We start from the raw sequence: 17,592 nt of genomic DNA, 5'->3' as shown, positions 1-17,592 counted from the left end.
CCCAGCCCTGCACCCCTGGCTTCCCTCTGGTCCCTGGTGGAGCATCCTCTGTGTCACCAGGACTTGGCACTACTCAGGGGCCAGTGCAGGTCCCAGGAAGTGGCTGCAGCCCCCCTGCCACCAATATGGGGTGGGGACAGCTTGCACTTGTACAAAAGCACCTCACCTGCCTTCCACAACAGCAAAGCAACAGGAGAAGAGCTCAGGATGGTTTTAGCTCCTGAAGGAGAAGTCAACAAGGGGCAGGAGACGAGACGTTGGAGAAATCGTTTATTGGCACGGTTGTTTCATTCACACACACCAAAGCTCCGTCTCACTGGTTCAGGATGCAGAGGTAAGGGGCTATTTTACAGTACAAGGGAGAGCCTGCTTTGCTTATTTCAGCCCTGTAGCATTAGCTCAGCAATATACTTTGTGCTCTAAAAGAAAATAAAAAGCTCTTTCACTATATTAGTGTTGGCAAATCGCATGATTCCTCCTACACTGCTATTACACTTCCCCCAATAACAAAAATAAGATTTTTTTTGTTTAACTTCCTTGCCACCTGTGGCTCAAAGAAAGCTTCAGTTGCGTGCAAGTTCGCCAGATACCTCCAAGCATCTGCATGAGCTCCCTGTGGCAGACCTGGAGAACATCACCTGCAGTCCCAAAGTACAACACCAGAGCACCCTTGCCAAGGCATGGCCCAAGCTGCGTAGCCCTGGCCAAAAGCAGTTTGCCCTTCCCAGCGTGCTCCTGAATGCTGCAGGACATTTGAACAAAGCTCACGGAGCTCCAGCCAGGCCCTTCCCTAGGATCAATAACCCCAGATTACAGCAGAAAAAAAGAAAAAAAAATAATAAAAAAAAAACAACAGCAGCTGAGGAACGAGTGGTTTAAAAAGCAGCCGAAATAATGGAGCAGAGCAAGCGATGCAGAAAGGACGTGTCACAGGCAGGAGGGGCTGTAGGCAGCCCCACGTCAAGTTCATCAGTATTTTGTCACTAACAGGACTACGTTTAGCCAATTCCACAAGGCACACGCTCCCTCGCCTACCCTGCTACCAGTCAGACCGCCCCAGCCCTGGGTGCACAAACCATGCCTGGATTTGCCAGCAGCCTCCGTCTCTGCTGCCCCACCAAATCCCTGCTCCCAGCACAAAGCTACTGCTTCCCTCCCTCCCAGTAACAAACTGGGCTGGAAGGGGTCTGGGCTAGCCAAAAACCACGGCACAAAGAGGCCAGCAAGCCCCTCAGCAGTCCTTTTGAGCGGGGAGTCCTGCGACCCAGCAGGAGCAGAGGGCTTGCAGACAGCAGCTGGCACCAGTACAGGGCCTGCCACCTCCGGCTCCATCATACAACTAAAAAATAAAAGTTAAAAAAACAAACAAAAAAAAAAGATAAAAAGCTTTAATAAAGTAACCTCAACTATAGTCTCTTAGAGAGGGGGCTCTGTGCCCAACCTGCTATCGGTTAAAAGCATCGGGGACTCGGGATTATTTGTGGTTTGATCAACTCAGCAGTGACGCACGAGGTTGGTTACATCCTCTTCCAGTATTGCTCCGTCCGGGGGATGCCAGCCACGATTTCGGACTCGATGCCGCAGTGGTCCTCGCCTCGGAGGATTTTGAAGAAGCCTGGAAGGACACCAGGGGCACGTCAGTCCTCCCACCAAACCGAGTGCCCAAGGAGACCAGGGAACAGGGGGGAAGCCCCCCCTTGACACCGATAGCGTTGTGCTCCTCACCGTTATCCCCCCAGTCGGTGTTCCAGGAGTTGGCAGCCAGCCAGTAGGGGGTCCCATTTTCGACCCCCCAGCCCAGGATCCGGATCGCGTGGCCTCCGACCTGCTCGCCGGACACGTGCTGGTACACCCCTGCAAGGCAGCACCCCGAAACGTCAGCGGCTTTTCCCCCCTCAGAGCTCTGCCAGCTTCCAAAATATTCGATACGAAAACCCAGAGACCGGCTGAGAAAGGTGTTTTGGTGATTTCTGTTCTGGGGTTTTCCCTTTTTGGCTAAATGAACTCAAACCTGAAGCTAAAATAGAGAGATGGAGTTGAGGAGGCACTCGGCAAGAGGCCCAGAGGCAGCGCAGCCCAGTGCAAGGAATTGGGGTCCATCTGCCAGGATTTTACCTAAAATCCTAGCTCCGATGCTATTTTGGGAGTTCCTTCTTGGGGCTTTCCTTTGAACCATTCTTAAAAACCTATTCCCCTTGCTACAAACCAATGGATAAAGGAGATGTTACCTGCTGGTGTTCTCACAACACCAAATACTCGAACACAAACCCAAGATCTCCCTTCACACTTGGGTACAGGGACAAGGGCCACGCAGGACAGACCCTATGGGTGAGGTAGGGACCAGCCGCGGTGCCGATGCTCACCAGACTTGTACATCAGGAAGTCCTCGTAGACGATAAAGGCTCCTTCCACCGGTCCGTTCTTGTAGATCTCAGCCATGATTTCCTTCTCGCTGTGAGGGACGCCGTAGGACGTGATGCCTAGCGAGGTGGAAGAAGTCCTAACCATCAGCCCAGCCTTGTTGGGCCCACCAGACCTTGAAATGGCTGTGCTATGAGTGCTCAGTGTGCCCCTTCTCCACTTAAAGGTTGAATTCAAACCCTGGAGGTAAAGGCACAGCCCAGCAGGAGACGTGGGCTCCAACCATCCCTCTTCCCTTGGCTTAACCCAAGCGTCCCACTCTGTACCCAAAGACCTATACCAGACAGCTTCTGTGGAAAGGGAAGTTCTCCCCTTCTCCAGATTCACTTCAAAAAGAAAAATTACTCAATGCTAAGACAAATCTGCAAGAAGCAGCCAGACAACCCTCAGCATAGAGTCCCAACTGCCACCAGGAGGGAGGAAGGAAGCAGATGTGAGGCCAGACTCAGCACCGTGCTCTTCAGCCCAGGTGGTTACCTCCTGCACCCACATTAGCACAACCAAGAGGACCCAGATCACCTCCCCCATCTCAATTAACACAAACGAGCTCATCAGAGAGGCTCACGAGCTCCAGGAACCACCCATCCTGAGGACGTTGGCCATAAAACTGCTTGGGAAGAGGTCTCATCCCACCCACCCCATGGAGTTCCTGCTGGGGGGCCACCTCCTTACCGTAGTGCTTGTCCTCCTTGTACGAGGGCGAGTAGCCAGGCTCGCAGTGCCGGCTGCACCTGGGGGTTTCTCCTCCCTCCCCGGTACACGGTGGCCGGGAGCCATTGACGTGGTGCTCACAGGGTGGGATGGAGTAGGGACGGCAGCCTGGAAGGCAGAGGTGGCATGAGCTGGCTGTCCCCAAGCACCCCCCAGCCCCAGCAACCAAGCTTGAGAAGGCACCAGATGCCCTGAGCACAAATTATGATCCTTTTAACCCAAAAACCCCACAGATCAGTGGGGTGAGGGCAAGAGGAGGTCATCACCAGATGAGCAATCGCTGCAGGTTTCCCTTTGGACCTGCTCCCCACCGCCTTCCTCTTGACAAGGTGAAGGGAAAGATGGAAACCTGAACCACCTTATGGCCCTGCTAGGAGGTGGTGGCCGAGGTTTCCAGTCTGGAAGTTGCTTTTGGAAGGGGAAACACATCAGGAAGACTCCTGCCCCCACCCAAAATGCATTAAAACTGGTCCAAAGCCAACAAAACATCCACAGACTGGTTCATACATGTCCTGACCCCAGTTCTGTGGGTTGGTCGTTGTGACTACTGTGCCATATGGGTCTCTTGTCCCACACGGGTGACCAGGAGGAGCCATGGAGACAGGAACAGCCAGCGGGGCTAGCAGAGGTGCTCAAGGCCATGGTACAGCCACGAGGACACACACTAGTATGTCTTGAAGGGCACAGCCCCATAACCAAGTGGGGATGTTCCTCTTGGCCTTCACAAGGCTATGAGCCAGGACTTACCCACGTGGGAGTCGTAGAGGCCTCCAGACACGAGGCCCCGCTCTGTCCAGTACCTCCACGCACCAGAGGGGTAACCACCATTGCACCTGCGGAAAGAGACAGAAGTTTGAGCTCCAGCCATGCCGAGGAAGCTGAAGGTGATCCTTTAAAGCCTCAGGGCAAGAAGGAGCTAAGAGCAGCCACGTCTCCAAATCCCAATGCAGTGGGGCCTCCTCACAACGTCCCTGCTCAGCTTCTGCCTCCAGAACCACACAGCTCAGACACCAAACTCCCAGCCCTGCTCCCAAAGACTGCAAAAGCCACAGGTGTAATACTTTTGCCAAAAAAAACACAAGGCTTTGGGGCTACTGGAAGACCCTCCCTTTGGCCTTTGGACAAAGCCCAGAGGGGCCTTCAGGCCATGCAGTCACCTCCATGTTCCCACCTAACACTACCATCTACAGCACAAGCCACCAGTGGGGCTTCGTGCTGAGGGAAAAGACTAAAAAAAACAAGACCAAAACACTACCAGCACCTTCGGGCTGTGTCCCTGCTCCTCCCACCCTTCCTTGAAGCCAAAAAATGTCCCCAGCAGCTCACCCCATGCCGCACTCGAAGCCACAGCATGACAGCAAGTCCTCCGCCGACACCTCCACGCTCACCTTGGCGTTTGTGTGGACACAGATCCTGTCCGAAATGGCTTCTACAGCACCAAAGGCCTGTGGGCAACCCCCCCAAAAAAAATTACAAGGCAAGGTGGTTAGGGTAGGCCATGGGAGAGAAACCAGGCAGATTTCTGTCCCCTCCTGGGATGGAGTTGAGAGCACCAAGCTCAAGACCGGCTGGGATAAACCCACTTAAAGTGCTAAGACATCGCAGAATCCCCCGTGCCCCCCAGTTTTAAAGCTCAGGAGCAAACTCAGCAGCCTGCTTGCTGTCCGCCAAACCCTGTATTGTCACGACCTGAAACCCGTGCTCTTACCCAGCAAGAGCCACAGGAGCCCTGGTCTCTTATCTCGCTGATGGTGGGACAGTTGGGCCACTGCTTCCGTGAGTCGAAGTTATCTGGCAAGTCCAGATCCGCAGCGAAATCTACCCTGCAAGGGAGAAAGAGGGAAGTCCTGTTATAGGAACCCCGGTGAAGCAGGACTGGGGGCAGTGCTCTCTTCAGCCAGCTCAGGAGGTGACCAGGAGGAGGAGTGCTCCCATTATTTGACTGCTGAAGGAGAACGAACACTCCTGAAGTCCTCAGACCAGGTCAGCAGCTCCTCCAGTGCTCTGAGTTTCGAGGTGTACAACTTATGAGATTGCTCAAGGAGCTGGCACAACACAGGGTAGAAGTTCCCCACAACACTAACCCCATGCAAAATGTCCACCAGGACATCAACAAAAAAAAGTGAGCTGCACCCAGGGGAACCCCGCTCACAGCCTGCCAGGAAAGACCCCCCAACCCACTGCAGATGCACCAGGAGCTTTTGGGGGCCCTCATCTTCTTCCCCCAGCACTCACCTCTCGGGGAGCTTGGGCCCACCTAGGAAGGTGCCACAGAGCTTCTTCACGTAGCTCATGTCAGTGTTGTGGAAGTTGTGTCCTGCCTGGGGAGAGACACAGAGAGGTGCTCCAGATCTTCCTCCTGCTCTACGAGCTCATCACCAGTTACTACCCCAGCAGGAACCCGTGATGGCACCAGCTCAAAGGAGAAGCCAACTGGGACCAAACACCGTCCCGGTACTCACCTTCCAGGTGGTGTTGAGCTTGTTGATGTGGTTGACCAGGTCGCTGGAGAGCGGCGGGTAGTAAGGAATGCTGCGGGCGTTGGCCAAGGCCACCAGGATGCACAGGATGGACACGGACGGCCACATCTTGGCTACGGCACAGGTCACTCCACCTGCAGCCAGATTTGGGAATCGTTGAAACCTCCCCAGCGTGAAACCTCCTCAACGTGCCCGCACAAAGCCCCTGAAGACCCAAATTTACCCCAAAGATGAGAAGACAGAGGAGCATGCTAATAATCCCCCCCTGCCACCCAGAAGCACATCGGACAAGGCACCCCTGCTCGGTCGTCTGCTGTGGGATTAGCAGCAGCAGGAAAAGTCCCTCTTGAAGCAGATCCAAGGGATTGAGTTTGGAGGGCATTAAGAGCTGTGTTTGCTTCCATAAAACCAAAGGCTAAGGAATAAATGATCAAACTGCAGGGCTGCAGCCCCAGGAAACTCACCGGCCCCTTCCTTGTTGCAACACATTTGAAGATGCCACTGCAGAGCACATTTTGGGGCTTTATAGCCTCATTTTGGCCAGCTCGTGGCCCTGAGCACCCTAAATGTGCTCACAGCACAGGGTGGGGAGCTCAAGCCCATGAAGAGGTGACCCGTGAGCAGCTCCCATCTCATGGGGACTTCTCAGGGGGCTTTGAGAAGCGGCAGCGTGCCAGGGAAGTCCCGGTTTGGAGAACGGAGACACGAGGGGGAAATACAGGGACACGGAAAGGCCTCAACACACCCACCCCATGCCAGAGCACAAGCTGCTTCCACATCCCCACCCCTGACTCGGGCACACCACAAGCTGCTCAACCTCTGCAAAAACACACTCAGGCGCCCTCCTCCACCAAAACCCCTCTCCAAACCCCCCTCCAGCAGCCCTAAAACCCTCAGATACTCACTGCAGCGCCGAGCAGCAGAGGCTGAGGCTCTAATTCCTACTCAGCTCAGCCAGCCGGGTGCGTAATCACCTTTGCAAGCCCAGGCTTAAACCCTTGTGGCCAAACACGCCGGAGCGGCCCCACAGCTCCCATCGGCGGCTCTGCGAGCTATGGGGACACACGCGCACACATCTCCAGCCTGCCTCCACCCACTCGCAGCCAAGTTTAGCCTTTCCAGGGAAGAAAGCCCAGCAGCAGTGTCCTACTTTCTGCCAGCAGCAAGCCCTGGCGCCTGCAAGCCTCCCCCTTTCATTTTTCTCCCCCATTCATCCACCGCTTATTGATTTTTTTTCCCCCCTTGGTGCTCAGCCCAAAAGCTGAGCTGAGTTTCAGCAACGCGTGGGGCCTCCTGCCCCCAAATCTCACCTTTTTGAAGGTGTTCCCAACCCAATCACATCGTCTGGCCTCTCTGGGAGGCCTTTTCTGCATCGAACGGGTCTAAATGGGACCCTGCCCGTAGGGTTGGAGAGTCACAGCACCCAAACGCTGGTGGGCACAGCATGGATTTATCTCCCAGCACCTGGATAAAGCTGCAGCAGCCTGACCAGAGACAGATGAGTGGCATCCAGGGCATTTTTGTGCCCCCAAGTGCCAGCTACAGCAGGAACAGAGGGGACTCAAACCCTTCTGTCCCCCCGGGATGAGCCCAGTGCCCCCAGTTTACACCACCCCAGGTCAGGCAGCACAACAGCCTGGTTAATCCTCAGGTTTCAAGACCACACGGGCTGCACGCCTCCGGCTGCAGCCAACCGGGGACGGAGGTGAAAGGGGACACCGCCACTTGCGAGCTCGCTTACACCCCAAAACGTGGCTCGCGGCCAGGAGCAGCCTCGTCTCCTTGTGTGCAACCCAAACAACCCGCAGCCTGCCGGCCATTTCAGCAAACAGCCCCCCCGCCGAGCCTGCAAACGGGCTGAGAGCGTGAATTTTTTTGGGGGAAAGACCGATGCTCTCGGCTGGATGACGCTATCCCAAGCTCTGCCGGAGGATTTGGGTGGAGAAGGAAGGGGAAAGCCTCGATCTCACGTGATTTCTTCCTCCCTGCCCCCCCCCCCCCCCCAGCTTTAACAAGCTCCCTGCGTGCGGTAAATCTTGGCTGCAGAGAGCGAATTTCCGCTGAGAGCGAGTCACGGGGGCAGCCTGCGGCCGCCAAAAACAAGCTGCTGCCTCCTGCCTTCGCCCTCTTTCCCCCCCAAAAAGGCAGAGGAAGACGGCCCCCCCCTGCGGCTCCGTCACCGCTCCCCAGCGCCGCTATCTCCCCTGCGCACCCGTGTCCCCTCCCCGGAGAGCTCTGCGGCCATTTCAGCCGCCGCCACCCCGAAAACGGCACCAAAACCCAAACTTGCGCAAGGGCAGCTGTGCCTGCGGATCTCTGCTTCCTCCTGCACGCTGCTCCAGCCAGATCTTTTCCCTTTCCGGCCCTGGTTTTGGCCCCAGAGGTCTCCAAAGGGGGTGTCCACCTGCTGCCCCTCCCGGCTTTGGCACCATCCCCAAACGCGCCGGTTCTGCTCCTGTGAAGCTCTCCCAGGGGTGGTGCAGGCTAATTCAGCAGTAAAAACCACGACTCGCCCCGTTCACCAGGCTCTCAGTGCTGGAAACAAACAACACGCAAAGGCAAAGCTGGTTTTGGGGAGGGTCCCTACCACCAAATGCCCCTGTTCCTCGCCTGTGCGTGTGGAGGAACCGCCTGGTCTGTCCGAGCCCCCAAAAGCCCAAAAGGCAGAAGGAAATCCAGCCAGGCCTTGTGTACAGCCCAGTCCTTGCTCCTGCAGGACCCACAGCCCTAAAGTTTCAATATTACCCTGGCAAAGGTTGTTGGACTTCTTGAGACTCCACCTGGGCGATTCTCCAGGGTACAGGAGGGTGTTTGGGGCATGCAACAAGCCCCCCGAGCTGCTCCACCGCCTCCTGGGCTGCAGCAAGCCCCCTGCCCTGCTGCTTTGGGCCCCAATGTATCCAGTAATGACATTTCTCAAAGGAAAAGCAAGAAGCTGAGGCCTGAAAGCAGCTGCCTGCTGCAGAACTCCTGCAACTCAGCCATCTGGAGGCTGGAAAAGAAGAAATTTGGGCTGAGCGCAGCCCTCAGCCTCACGGAGAGGAGCTGCAGCGAGCGAGGGAGGAAAGCAACCACAGCGAGACGGGTGTCTGCAGGGGGGGCAGGAGACACGGCCCAGCTGCTCTCCCCATCTCTCCTGATCAAATCTCGAAGGCAGAGGTGTTCCCCTGCTCGTTTTCCCACGGGCAGAGCTGCAAATATTCAGCCCGGAGCCCGGCAGGGTCACGCAGAGGATGCTGAGCAAACCCCTCCACCGCAGCGCCCCACCGCAAAGGTCTTCTCGCCCCCAAGATCTGTGCGTCAGTCCTGTCTCGGCGGGCATTTCCCCGCCCTCCTGCCCCAGTCAGAACAGAAACCACACCAAAACAGGCTGCTGGAGCCAGCACCCACTTCGGGCAGCTCAAGCCCTGAGATAAGTCAGAGCCCTGAAGCACCTCATCTGGCCCTGAGCCCTCCGGGCATCCAGGGTGGCACCCGCCCGCCCTTATCCAAGGGGGTGAGGAAGATAAAAGCTGGCCCACCCCTTCAGCTTCCATACCCCCCAGCCCTCGGGGGCAGGAGGTGCTCAGCAAAGCCCTCGTCATGTGCTTTCCTCCAGCCTTCTGCCCCAAATGAGCTTTGTCCTTTGTTCTGGAGCCACAACAAAGCCGAGGGTCGGGACAGGGAGCTGGCCAGCCCAGCTGGGTGAGCTTGGTGGCCCCGGGGCACGCACCAGCCCCGTGGCGTGGTGACTCCATTCCACCTATGACTGCGTTAGGAGAATTGGATTTGGTTTTCGGCCTTTTTTTTTTGAAAAAAAAAAAATTAATATATATATATATATATATAATGCGTCAGCCGCTCATCCCCACACCCAGCCCTTCCCAGGAAAGCCGAGCCGCTGGCACAGGCTGGATACCTGGCCAAATGGGAAGGGCAGCTTGATGCAAGCAGCCACGCTCACCTCTCCATCCCAAAGCCATGGGATGGGTGAGGGTCCCCCCTAAATGGCCACCCTCGTCCCCATCCCCATCCCTGTCCCCATTACCATCCCCGTCCCCAACCCCATTCTCCATCGCCGTCCCCAGCCAGGCAAACATCACAGGACATTCCCCATCGTCCTTGAAACAAAACCCCGTCACCTTCTGCTCCCCTGTTAGGAAATCAGGAAATCGGGGCGTCCTCCCCCTCCCTACCCCCCTACCCTTCCCCTGTTCTTCCCCCTTGCGCCAGCATCCCTCCGGAGCCCCCAGCCCCAAAACCAAGCTGGAAAAACAAGCGCAGCTGCCAGCCCTGCCCCTGAATCCGCTGAAAACCCTCAGCACGGACCCCCCAAAGCCCCCCAAAGGCTGAACCCGTCCCTTCCCCGTGTACCCCCCCCCCCGCCCCCAGGTCCTCACCGTCCCCTGTTGCGCTCCCGCTGCTCGCCCCGGCCCCGCTGCGCGAAGGGGCAGCTCCGGGCGGCTGAGTCACGGGCAGGCGGCTCCTTCTCTGCCCCTGCCCCTTTCCCTGCCCCTTTTGCCAGCCCCTGCCCCTTTTGCCAGCCCCTGCCCCTTTCCCTGCCCCTTTCCCTGCCCCTTTCCCTTTCCCTGCCCGCCCACTGCTGCTCCCCGCCTCCGCTCCCCCCGTGCGCCCTTCCTGCCTGCTGTCTGCTGCTCTCCTCCTCTTCCTCCTCCTCCTCCTGCTCCGCCTCTTTCTCCTCCTCCTCCTCCTCCTCCGGCCCTCCTCCACCCTGCCTCCAACCCGTCTCCATCCCAGCCGTTTCTCACCCCAATCCTGCCTAATTCCCTCCTCCAACCTTCCCAATTCCCTTCTGCAGCCTGCCTGCGACCTCTTCTCCTGCCTCCATCCCTTTTGCTTTCCTCCTCCGTCCTGCTTCCATCCAACCTGCTTCCCTCCTCCATCCCACCTCCATCCCACCTCCATCCCACCTCCATCCATCTCCATCCTATCTCCATCCCACCTCCATCCTATCTCCACGTATAAAACCCATTTTTGTCAACCCTTTCTGGGAGCAGGTGGGGATATAACAAAATCTCCGCAAGCAGAAGCAGGGAGCAGATGCTCAGCCCTGCACACACCGCGGGAGGGATGCCACGAGCTTGGCTGGGTTTGGATGCGACGTGGGCCTTGTAGGAGCTTGCAGGGCACGAGGAGGTGCCAAACAGCACCAGATAAATCAAACCAAATAATTTCATCCTCTTGTTCCCAGCTTCGTCCTGCAGAGCTTAGGCAAGGCAAGAAAAAAAAAGCAAAACCACAGAGCAATTGCATTTAATAAACTGAAATACACCAACAACTTCTCCCATAAATACTGCACAAACACTGGGGCATGTCCTTAAGTGTGTTTATGCTTCAATACACTGTGGGCAAAGGCCCTTGGACCAGCAGCTTCCTTTCAATATAATCTTTAACCAGCAAAGACAGCCTTGGCCGTGTTTTTCTCCGTGCTTTGGAAGTGAAAATCATCGCCAAAAAGCAAATAAATCCTTCGTGGCCTGCCCACACTCAGACTCTGCCTAACACAGCGATCCCTCATGGTGCCAGTCCTTGGTTGCTTTTGCAGATATTTCCTGGCTTATTTATTTTGCCTTGCTCTGGGGCCTTTGGGCTCTCCTTTTTGATCCTCCCAGAGCAGCCACTTGTTTTTTGGCAAATGTTTCGTTGTCTTTTTCAAGAACTGAAAGCGCAAAGTAGGGCTTTGCATGGGGAGCTGGCCTCTCTCTTCTCTGAGGAAGTGATGAAGTCGCCGTTCCTTTTTTTCAGTCAATTTGGGCAGGAGAAATGTCCATTTTTCAGGTGGGTTCTTTTGGTAAACGAAACTGAATCCAGCCCAGAAAGGTTCTCCATTAGAAATGCTTTTCAAGGAGCCTATAAATCCTTCATGTGCCCAAATCAGGCAGGGAAGAAAACTATTATTATTATTATTATTATTATTATTATTATTATTATTATTATTATTATTATTATTAAACTTATTTTTTGCTCTTTGCAGGGCTTTTTAGAATATCAAAGAAAAAGATGTTTGCTCTGGTTGTGGCAAGCTCCAGCCTTCAGAGCAAAATCCACCACTGCAGGAGCGAGATAAGGAAACCAGCAGGAGGTCTTGGGCAACCTGCTCTTATCTCTCAGATCACCTGCCTCAACATCACGCGGCAGCGAGCTGCTAAGGAGCTGCCTCAGGATCCACAGGGCTAAATTCAGGGAGAGTTTCACTGAAAGAGGAGAAAGAAAAGAAAAAAGAAAAGAAAAGAAAGAAAGAAAATGAAAAAAGAAAATAAAAGAAATCAAAAGAAAAGGAAAGAAAGAAAGAGAGAGGGGAAGAAAGAGAGAAAGAGAGAGAGAGAGAGAGAGAGAGAAAGAAAGAAAGAAAGAAAGAAAGAAAGAAAGAAAGAAAGAAAGAAAGAAAGAAAGAAAGAAAGAAAGAAAGAAAGAAAGAGAGATAGAAAGAGAGAAAGAAAGAAAAAGAAAGAAAGAAAAAGAAAGAAAGAAAGAAAGAAAGAAAGAAAGAAAGAAAGAAAGAAAGAAAGAAAGAAAGAAAGAAAGAAAGAAAGAAAGAAAGAAAGAAAGAAAGAAAGAAAAAGAAAGAAAGAATGTAGGCATATTTTTTTTTGGCATTTCTAGGGTTTCAAACCATTATCACACAGGACCAGGGGATGGAATTCAGATTTTGTTAAGCAAAAACCTTGGCTTGGAATAAGAGCAAAGTGTGCTTCTCCATGAGGGATCCTTCTGGGTGTGTGCACCCACATTTTTTCTTAATTCACCCTAATAGCCACTTTTAATCACTAACATTTGACTTCTGAAACAGCACTATAGTATTTTCTTGTAAGATCTTTAATATTCCTGCCCTCATCTCGTTCCCTCACATTGCTCTCCTTGACTTTGCATCACTGCAGCCCTCTTCGAGCATCTTCTGCTGCCGGTTCACCCTCCAAAGCTGACGTTGCCCAGCTCAGCACCAGCTTTCCTCTTCCCATCACGGGGCGATGAAGCACCCAGTCTAAAAATGTTGCAGATTACCCAACCCCAGGCCTTTGCTGCTTCAACAGTAATGAAATAGAAATGTGTTTTTGCCTTTGTGCCAGGCTTTATCACTTTCAATTGAGAATTAGCCAGCCTACATCTGTCCCCTGTGCCACTTTAGACAACGAATCTGTGTTTTTCATCTCTAAAAGGACAGGGAAGCCCTGACCCTGCCTGAGAAGTGCTGGTTGTAGGGGCTGGACACGGATGCAGCTCTCACCTCGGCATGGGAGCTGGAATGCCTGAGCTCAAGCCCACCCTCTCGAAGTATGTGGCTTAAAAAAACTCAGCAAAGATGCTGGTTGTCAGATAATTCTGCTGGATTTTGGCTTGCCCAGCAGCAGCTGGGGGCTGGGACCTTAATCCCCCTCTGAGCCCTTTCTGCTTTACAGCTCCCCACAAAGTTGAAGGTCCCTGCTGGGGTTATTTCTTGCTCGGGACTCGTCCTGCAGCATCCTCCCCACTTCTCCCAGCAGATCCTCACAAACAGGGAACTCCGGTTGTGCAAGCCCTGGTGATTCAGTGAGCTCACGAGGAATCAAGTGACTTTGCAGGATGACATAAGCAAAAAGCAAAAAGCTTCTTCCCTCCGTGGCTGGGAAGCAGCAAATCCAGCTCTGGGTGAGCAGAGAGCTGGTGAGGGCAGAGCCCCACAGGGAGCCAATGCCAGGAATATCATTTGCTCCTGGCAGGATCATGAGGAATGGCCTCAAGTTGTGCCAGGGAGGTTCACGTTGGAAATGAGGAGACATTTCTGCCCAGAAAGAGCAGTCAGGTGTTGGGACGGGTTGCCCAGGGAGGTGGTGGAGTCACCGTCCCTGGGGGTGTTCAAGGAGAGGTTGGGCGTGGTGCTTGCAGACATGGTTTAGTGGGTGACATTGGTGGTAGGGGATGGTTGGACCAGGTGATCTTGGAGGGCTTTTCCAACCTTAATGATTGTGTGATTCTGTGTTTCTGTGTCCCTATGCACAGCTCTGGCTATGGGCAGAGGGAAGGATGAAGGCAGAAACCACTCCAGGCCTCTGCTCCCGGTGCTTTCCAGCTGCTGCCAGGACTTTGATTTGGGCACACTTAGTCCTTGGCAAGGGTCATCTAAATTAAACATTAATAGCTTTTTTTATTATTTTTTTATTTTTTTTATTTTTTTATTTTGTATGTAAAATATGGAAAATATTCCTTTGCTTCATCATCTCCCTTTGGCATCTTCCCCTCCTTTGACTTTAAGCAAGCACAACCATCAGCGAGCCTTTGTGCTTAGCAGTCCCAGATGGATTTTGGGGTGAGTTTTAAATCCATGGGAACTGCTTTCCTCTTTTCTGGGGGGCTGCTGCCCTAGTTTTTTGGGGAAAAAGCACTCTCTTCGTTCCTGTGGGCTGGGGCTTCAGCAGGTGATAGGATCCCAGGTCGACCACGATGTCCCTCTTGACACCTGCCCCCTGGGGCACCTTTCCCATGTGCTCTCCGCCCACAGGTCAGGAGGGCTGAAACCCTTTGGGGCAGACACTGTGCTTTCATTTCCCTTTGTGGGACCTGCCTGCCTTTTTTCTTACTCACACCCTGCCCCGATCCCCAGAAAACCCAGTAGAGGTGGTTTTAGTGTGAGCCAGATGTCAGCTGCTTTCCCCATGCGCCTCTTCCTGACCTCCTCCCTCCAGCACTTGCTGAGCTTGCGCTTTGAAATCTCCGTCCGTCTGTCCCGGCTGGTGACGGATGCAATCTCTGCCCGTCTGTCCCAGCTTGTGACGGGAAGCGAGAGCCAGCTTCCCCTCCTCATCCTCCTGCGGTCAGCCCCTGCTCAGCTGGTGGGCTTGCACAAGAGGCACCAGGGAAGGGGCTGCTCTCGTGCCTGACAGAAACCTCCAGCTGGCCCCAGAGGAGGAAATCAACTGCAGAGAAGAAGTGAGAGAGCAGCTGAGGCACTGACACGCGCTGTGACAATTTGCATGCGGAGCATTTTGCTGTGGGTGCTTCAGACACGAACATTGGGATGGATAAAGCAAAACACCCTCCTGTGTCCTTTGCTCTCCTGCAGCACCGGCACTCCGGTGTCCTCCGCCGAGAGCAGCTTTGCCTGTTCCCCCTCTTCCTTTGGGGGAACTAAAATTTAATAATTTTAATAATTTTGCCTCTTTCTGCAGGCTCAGAGGTTGGCCACAACCAAGACAAGACCCTGAGCTAGGTGGGCACCTGGCCGATGGGCTTGTTCCTATCACAGAATCATAGAATTGCAGAATGGTTTGGGTTGGAAGGGAACTTAGAAGGCATCTAAGGAAATTTTAATTTTAATTTATTTAGAAAAAAAAAAAGTGCAGATGCTGATGGGGATGTTCCCAAGGGTGGAAGGAAGGCTCTGCGGGAACATCCATCCCAGCAGCATCTCGCTGGGGACCTCAGGGTTTGCAGGATGAGGCCAGACCCGAAGGGAAAGCAAACTGCTGGAGGCTGGGCTGGGTTTTGGTGCCACCTCGTGGTCCGGGAAGGTTTTATAAAGTGCAAGAGGAATTTGTGCAGAAAACTACAGAAAAAAAAATGCTGGAGGGCATCACAAAAGGGCTCATCTTGGGACAGGTCTCATTGCTGGGGGATGATTGCTGTCATCCCAAACCAGGGATGCTTGGGAATGGCTCCCCTAGGGAGGTGGGACAGTCAGCTGCTTCTCATCCCATCTCCTGGATGGGATGGAGCCGCAGGATCCTTCTCTGGGTCTCCAGGAGGGATCGGACCAAATCCCAGCCCTGTTGGTGTCATGGCTTCTAGCAAGGATTGACCCCAGAAGAAATTGGTGGGAGCATCTCCAGTGCCCGCTGGCTGCTAAGCAAGGAGCCCTGCTTCAGTACAGCACAGAAAGGAGAAAAAAATAAATAAAACACACCAGAAATAAATAAATAAATAAATAAAAATATAAAAATGCCAGGGACATGTGCATCAGGAGTGAATAGGAAGCTGAGCACCATAAAATCTCCATGGCAGGAGGAATGAACCCTTGCTCCAGCCCATCTCCGACTGATCCTGAAAACCTCCGGCTGGAAACAAGGACGGTGAAGGTTTGGGAGGCCTCATGCACGATGAGCCCAGCTGGCTGTGCACACAAAGGTGCTGAAAAGAAAAGATAGGCAGAGCAGGAGCTAATGAGGAGCAGCTTTACGGTGGGATTAGCTGGGGGAGCCAGGAGAGCATCTCGTGACAGCCGCAGTGGCACGGGGGAAGCAGGCAGCTGTGGGTTCATCCCCAAGGTCTCACTATCCCCACTGCTTTCCAAAGCGCTTCCCAGCCAAATATCTGATAAATTCAGCAGGAGGAGGGCAGCAGGTTCGGCTTGGGAAGAGCAGATGGAGAGGGTGAACGTGTTTTGTGCTAATTGCAGTAGAATGAGATGCACGTGTTTAAAGCGGGGCTTCAGGGTAGAATGACTCTGGACTGGGGTTTTGGAGAAGTCTTGTTTTTTTGAGGAGGAAAGTCATAAACTGGGGTGTTTCCTAGATGATTAGGCAGCAATTCAGCTAGATTGAAATGGGTTGTTAGCTGTAGGCCACTGGAGGTACATGGTGGACAGTGCCTGTGGCACCTTGGCCCCAAGTGTCCTCCAAGAGCCTGTAGGCCTCACCTGAGGGGCAAGTGGTAGCCATATTTCACAGGCCTGAGTCTTTCCAGCATCAAGTGAGGTCCTAACCCTGAACCCACACCCACCCAAGGAACAAACACCAAAAAAGTGGGGATCTTCTTCTGGGAATGGCTACATCAGGGCCTGGCCCTCCTAATGTCACCCCCATGGCTTGGAGCATCTTCCTCCCTGCCGGGATGTCAAGCGACACGTCCAAAGGTGAGCAGAGCCTGAATAAAAATTATCCCTGCTCCGAAAAGGAAAGCCAGGAATGGTATTTATGTACAAACATCTCAGGCGAACAGCCCTGACCTCCTCCTCCTCCTTCCGCCCCGAAGGCGGCTTATTTTTGCTTATCTCCGCATCCCTGGGGTAGCCCTCTGAGGAGATATTCTGGGAGCCCGCTGCTGTTGTTTCCTCCGAGCACCATTTCCTCCAGCACGGGGTCAGCACCACCACCCTCTCCTGATGGGGGCCCCGTGGGTCGCCCGTGGTCCCCGGGGAGGCCTGGGGCTATCTCCAGGAGGACACCGGCCGGAGGAGGAAGCCAATGGTCCAGGAGCCGGGGCGGCTGGAGGGTGCTGGGCGAGGAAGCAAAACAGGAAAGTGGTGGGAGATAAGGAGAAGAAGCTGGAAGAGGAATATAGGGGAATAATGGAGGGAAAGATGGAAATGAAAATTCTCTTACTGCAGACAGAAAGGAAGCCACCAAGACAAAGGCAGAGCAAAAAAAGTCTTTTGTCTTGCTCAAAAGTCTCATGGACTTTTGGGAGTGTGTTAGGTCTAAGACCTCTTCACTCCAGGAGAGCTTGTTGGGAATGGTCTCTGGCATGTACTGATGGACAAACTGTGCCCAAGGTTTGTTTGGCTCAGTGCTCCTTGGTTGGGGTTGAAAGCAAGGGCCTAGTCCTTAAAGAGTGTGGACAAAGATGCTTGTAGTTGTAGATCACTTGTAGATGATCCCTCCTTGGTAGGGAGGGATGATCTGGGTCCCATCTCTCTGGAGCAGGAAGGGACATCATGTGGTGACAACATCTGGGTGATGGTAGCCAAACTACATCTCCAGGCATGGCTTGGACAGCCTTGAGAAGAGGGGATGAGAGAAGAGGTTGGCCACAGCTCTCCAGTTGGTATCAGCAGAGTGGGTTGGACCATAGACACGTGGTGGTGAGCCCAGTCAAACCATGTGGAGAAGGCAATCATGGAACCCCAGGGGCTGTGTGATCCCTCAACATCCATCTGGGTGTCTCCAAGCAAGCTCTAGGGATGGTACTTTGTGTCCTCATCTGATGGGTCTGCAGGTGGACATGAGACCACAACATGGGCATGACATGGAAAGTGGAGATGAGGTGGAGGTGCCTGGGATGGGAAAGG

At 53.8% G+C, this 17,592-nt stretch overlaps 1 protein-coding gene across 1 annotated transcript; it reads right to left on the bottom strand.

The window, feature by feature from the left end:
• Positions 1-257: 257 nt before the first annotated feature.
• Positions 258-10,114, bottom strand: CTSB (cathepsin B). The gene is made up of 10 exons (XM_032184882.1): positions 9,992-10,114; positions 5,595-5,746; positions 5,368-5,453; positions 4,841-4,955; positions 4,459-4,577; positions 3,880-3,965; positions 3,094-3,240; positions 2,364-2,480; positions 1,726-1,854; positions 258-1,615 (listed from the first exon to the last, which is right to left on the bottom strand). The coding sequence occupies exons 2-10, from the start codon at positions 5,718-5,720 to the stop codon at positions 1,518-1,520; spliced, it is 1,023 nt and encodes a 340-aa protein (XP_032040773.1). The 5' UTR covers positions 5,721-5,746; positions 9,992-10,114; the 3' UTR covers positions 258-1,517.
• Between the last annotated feature and the right edge of the window lie 7,478 nt (positions 10,115-17,592).

The sequence above is a fragment of the Aythya fuligula genome, chromosome 3 (genome assembly GCF_009819795.1).
Source record: "Aythya fuligula isolate bAytFul2 chromosome 3, bAytFul2.pri, whole genome shotgun sequence".
Classification (NCBI taxonomy): Eukaryota; Metazoa; Chordata; class Aves; order Anseriformes; family Anatidae; genus Aythya; species Aythya fuligula.
The sequence above is the reverse complement of the archived record's forward strand: the minus strand, read 5'-3'. Positions and strand labels throughout refer to the sequence as shown.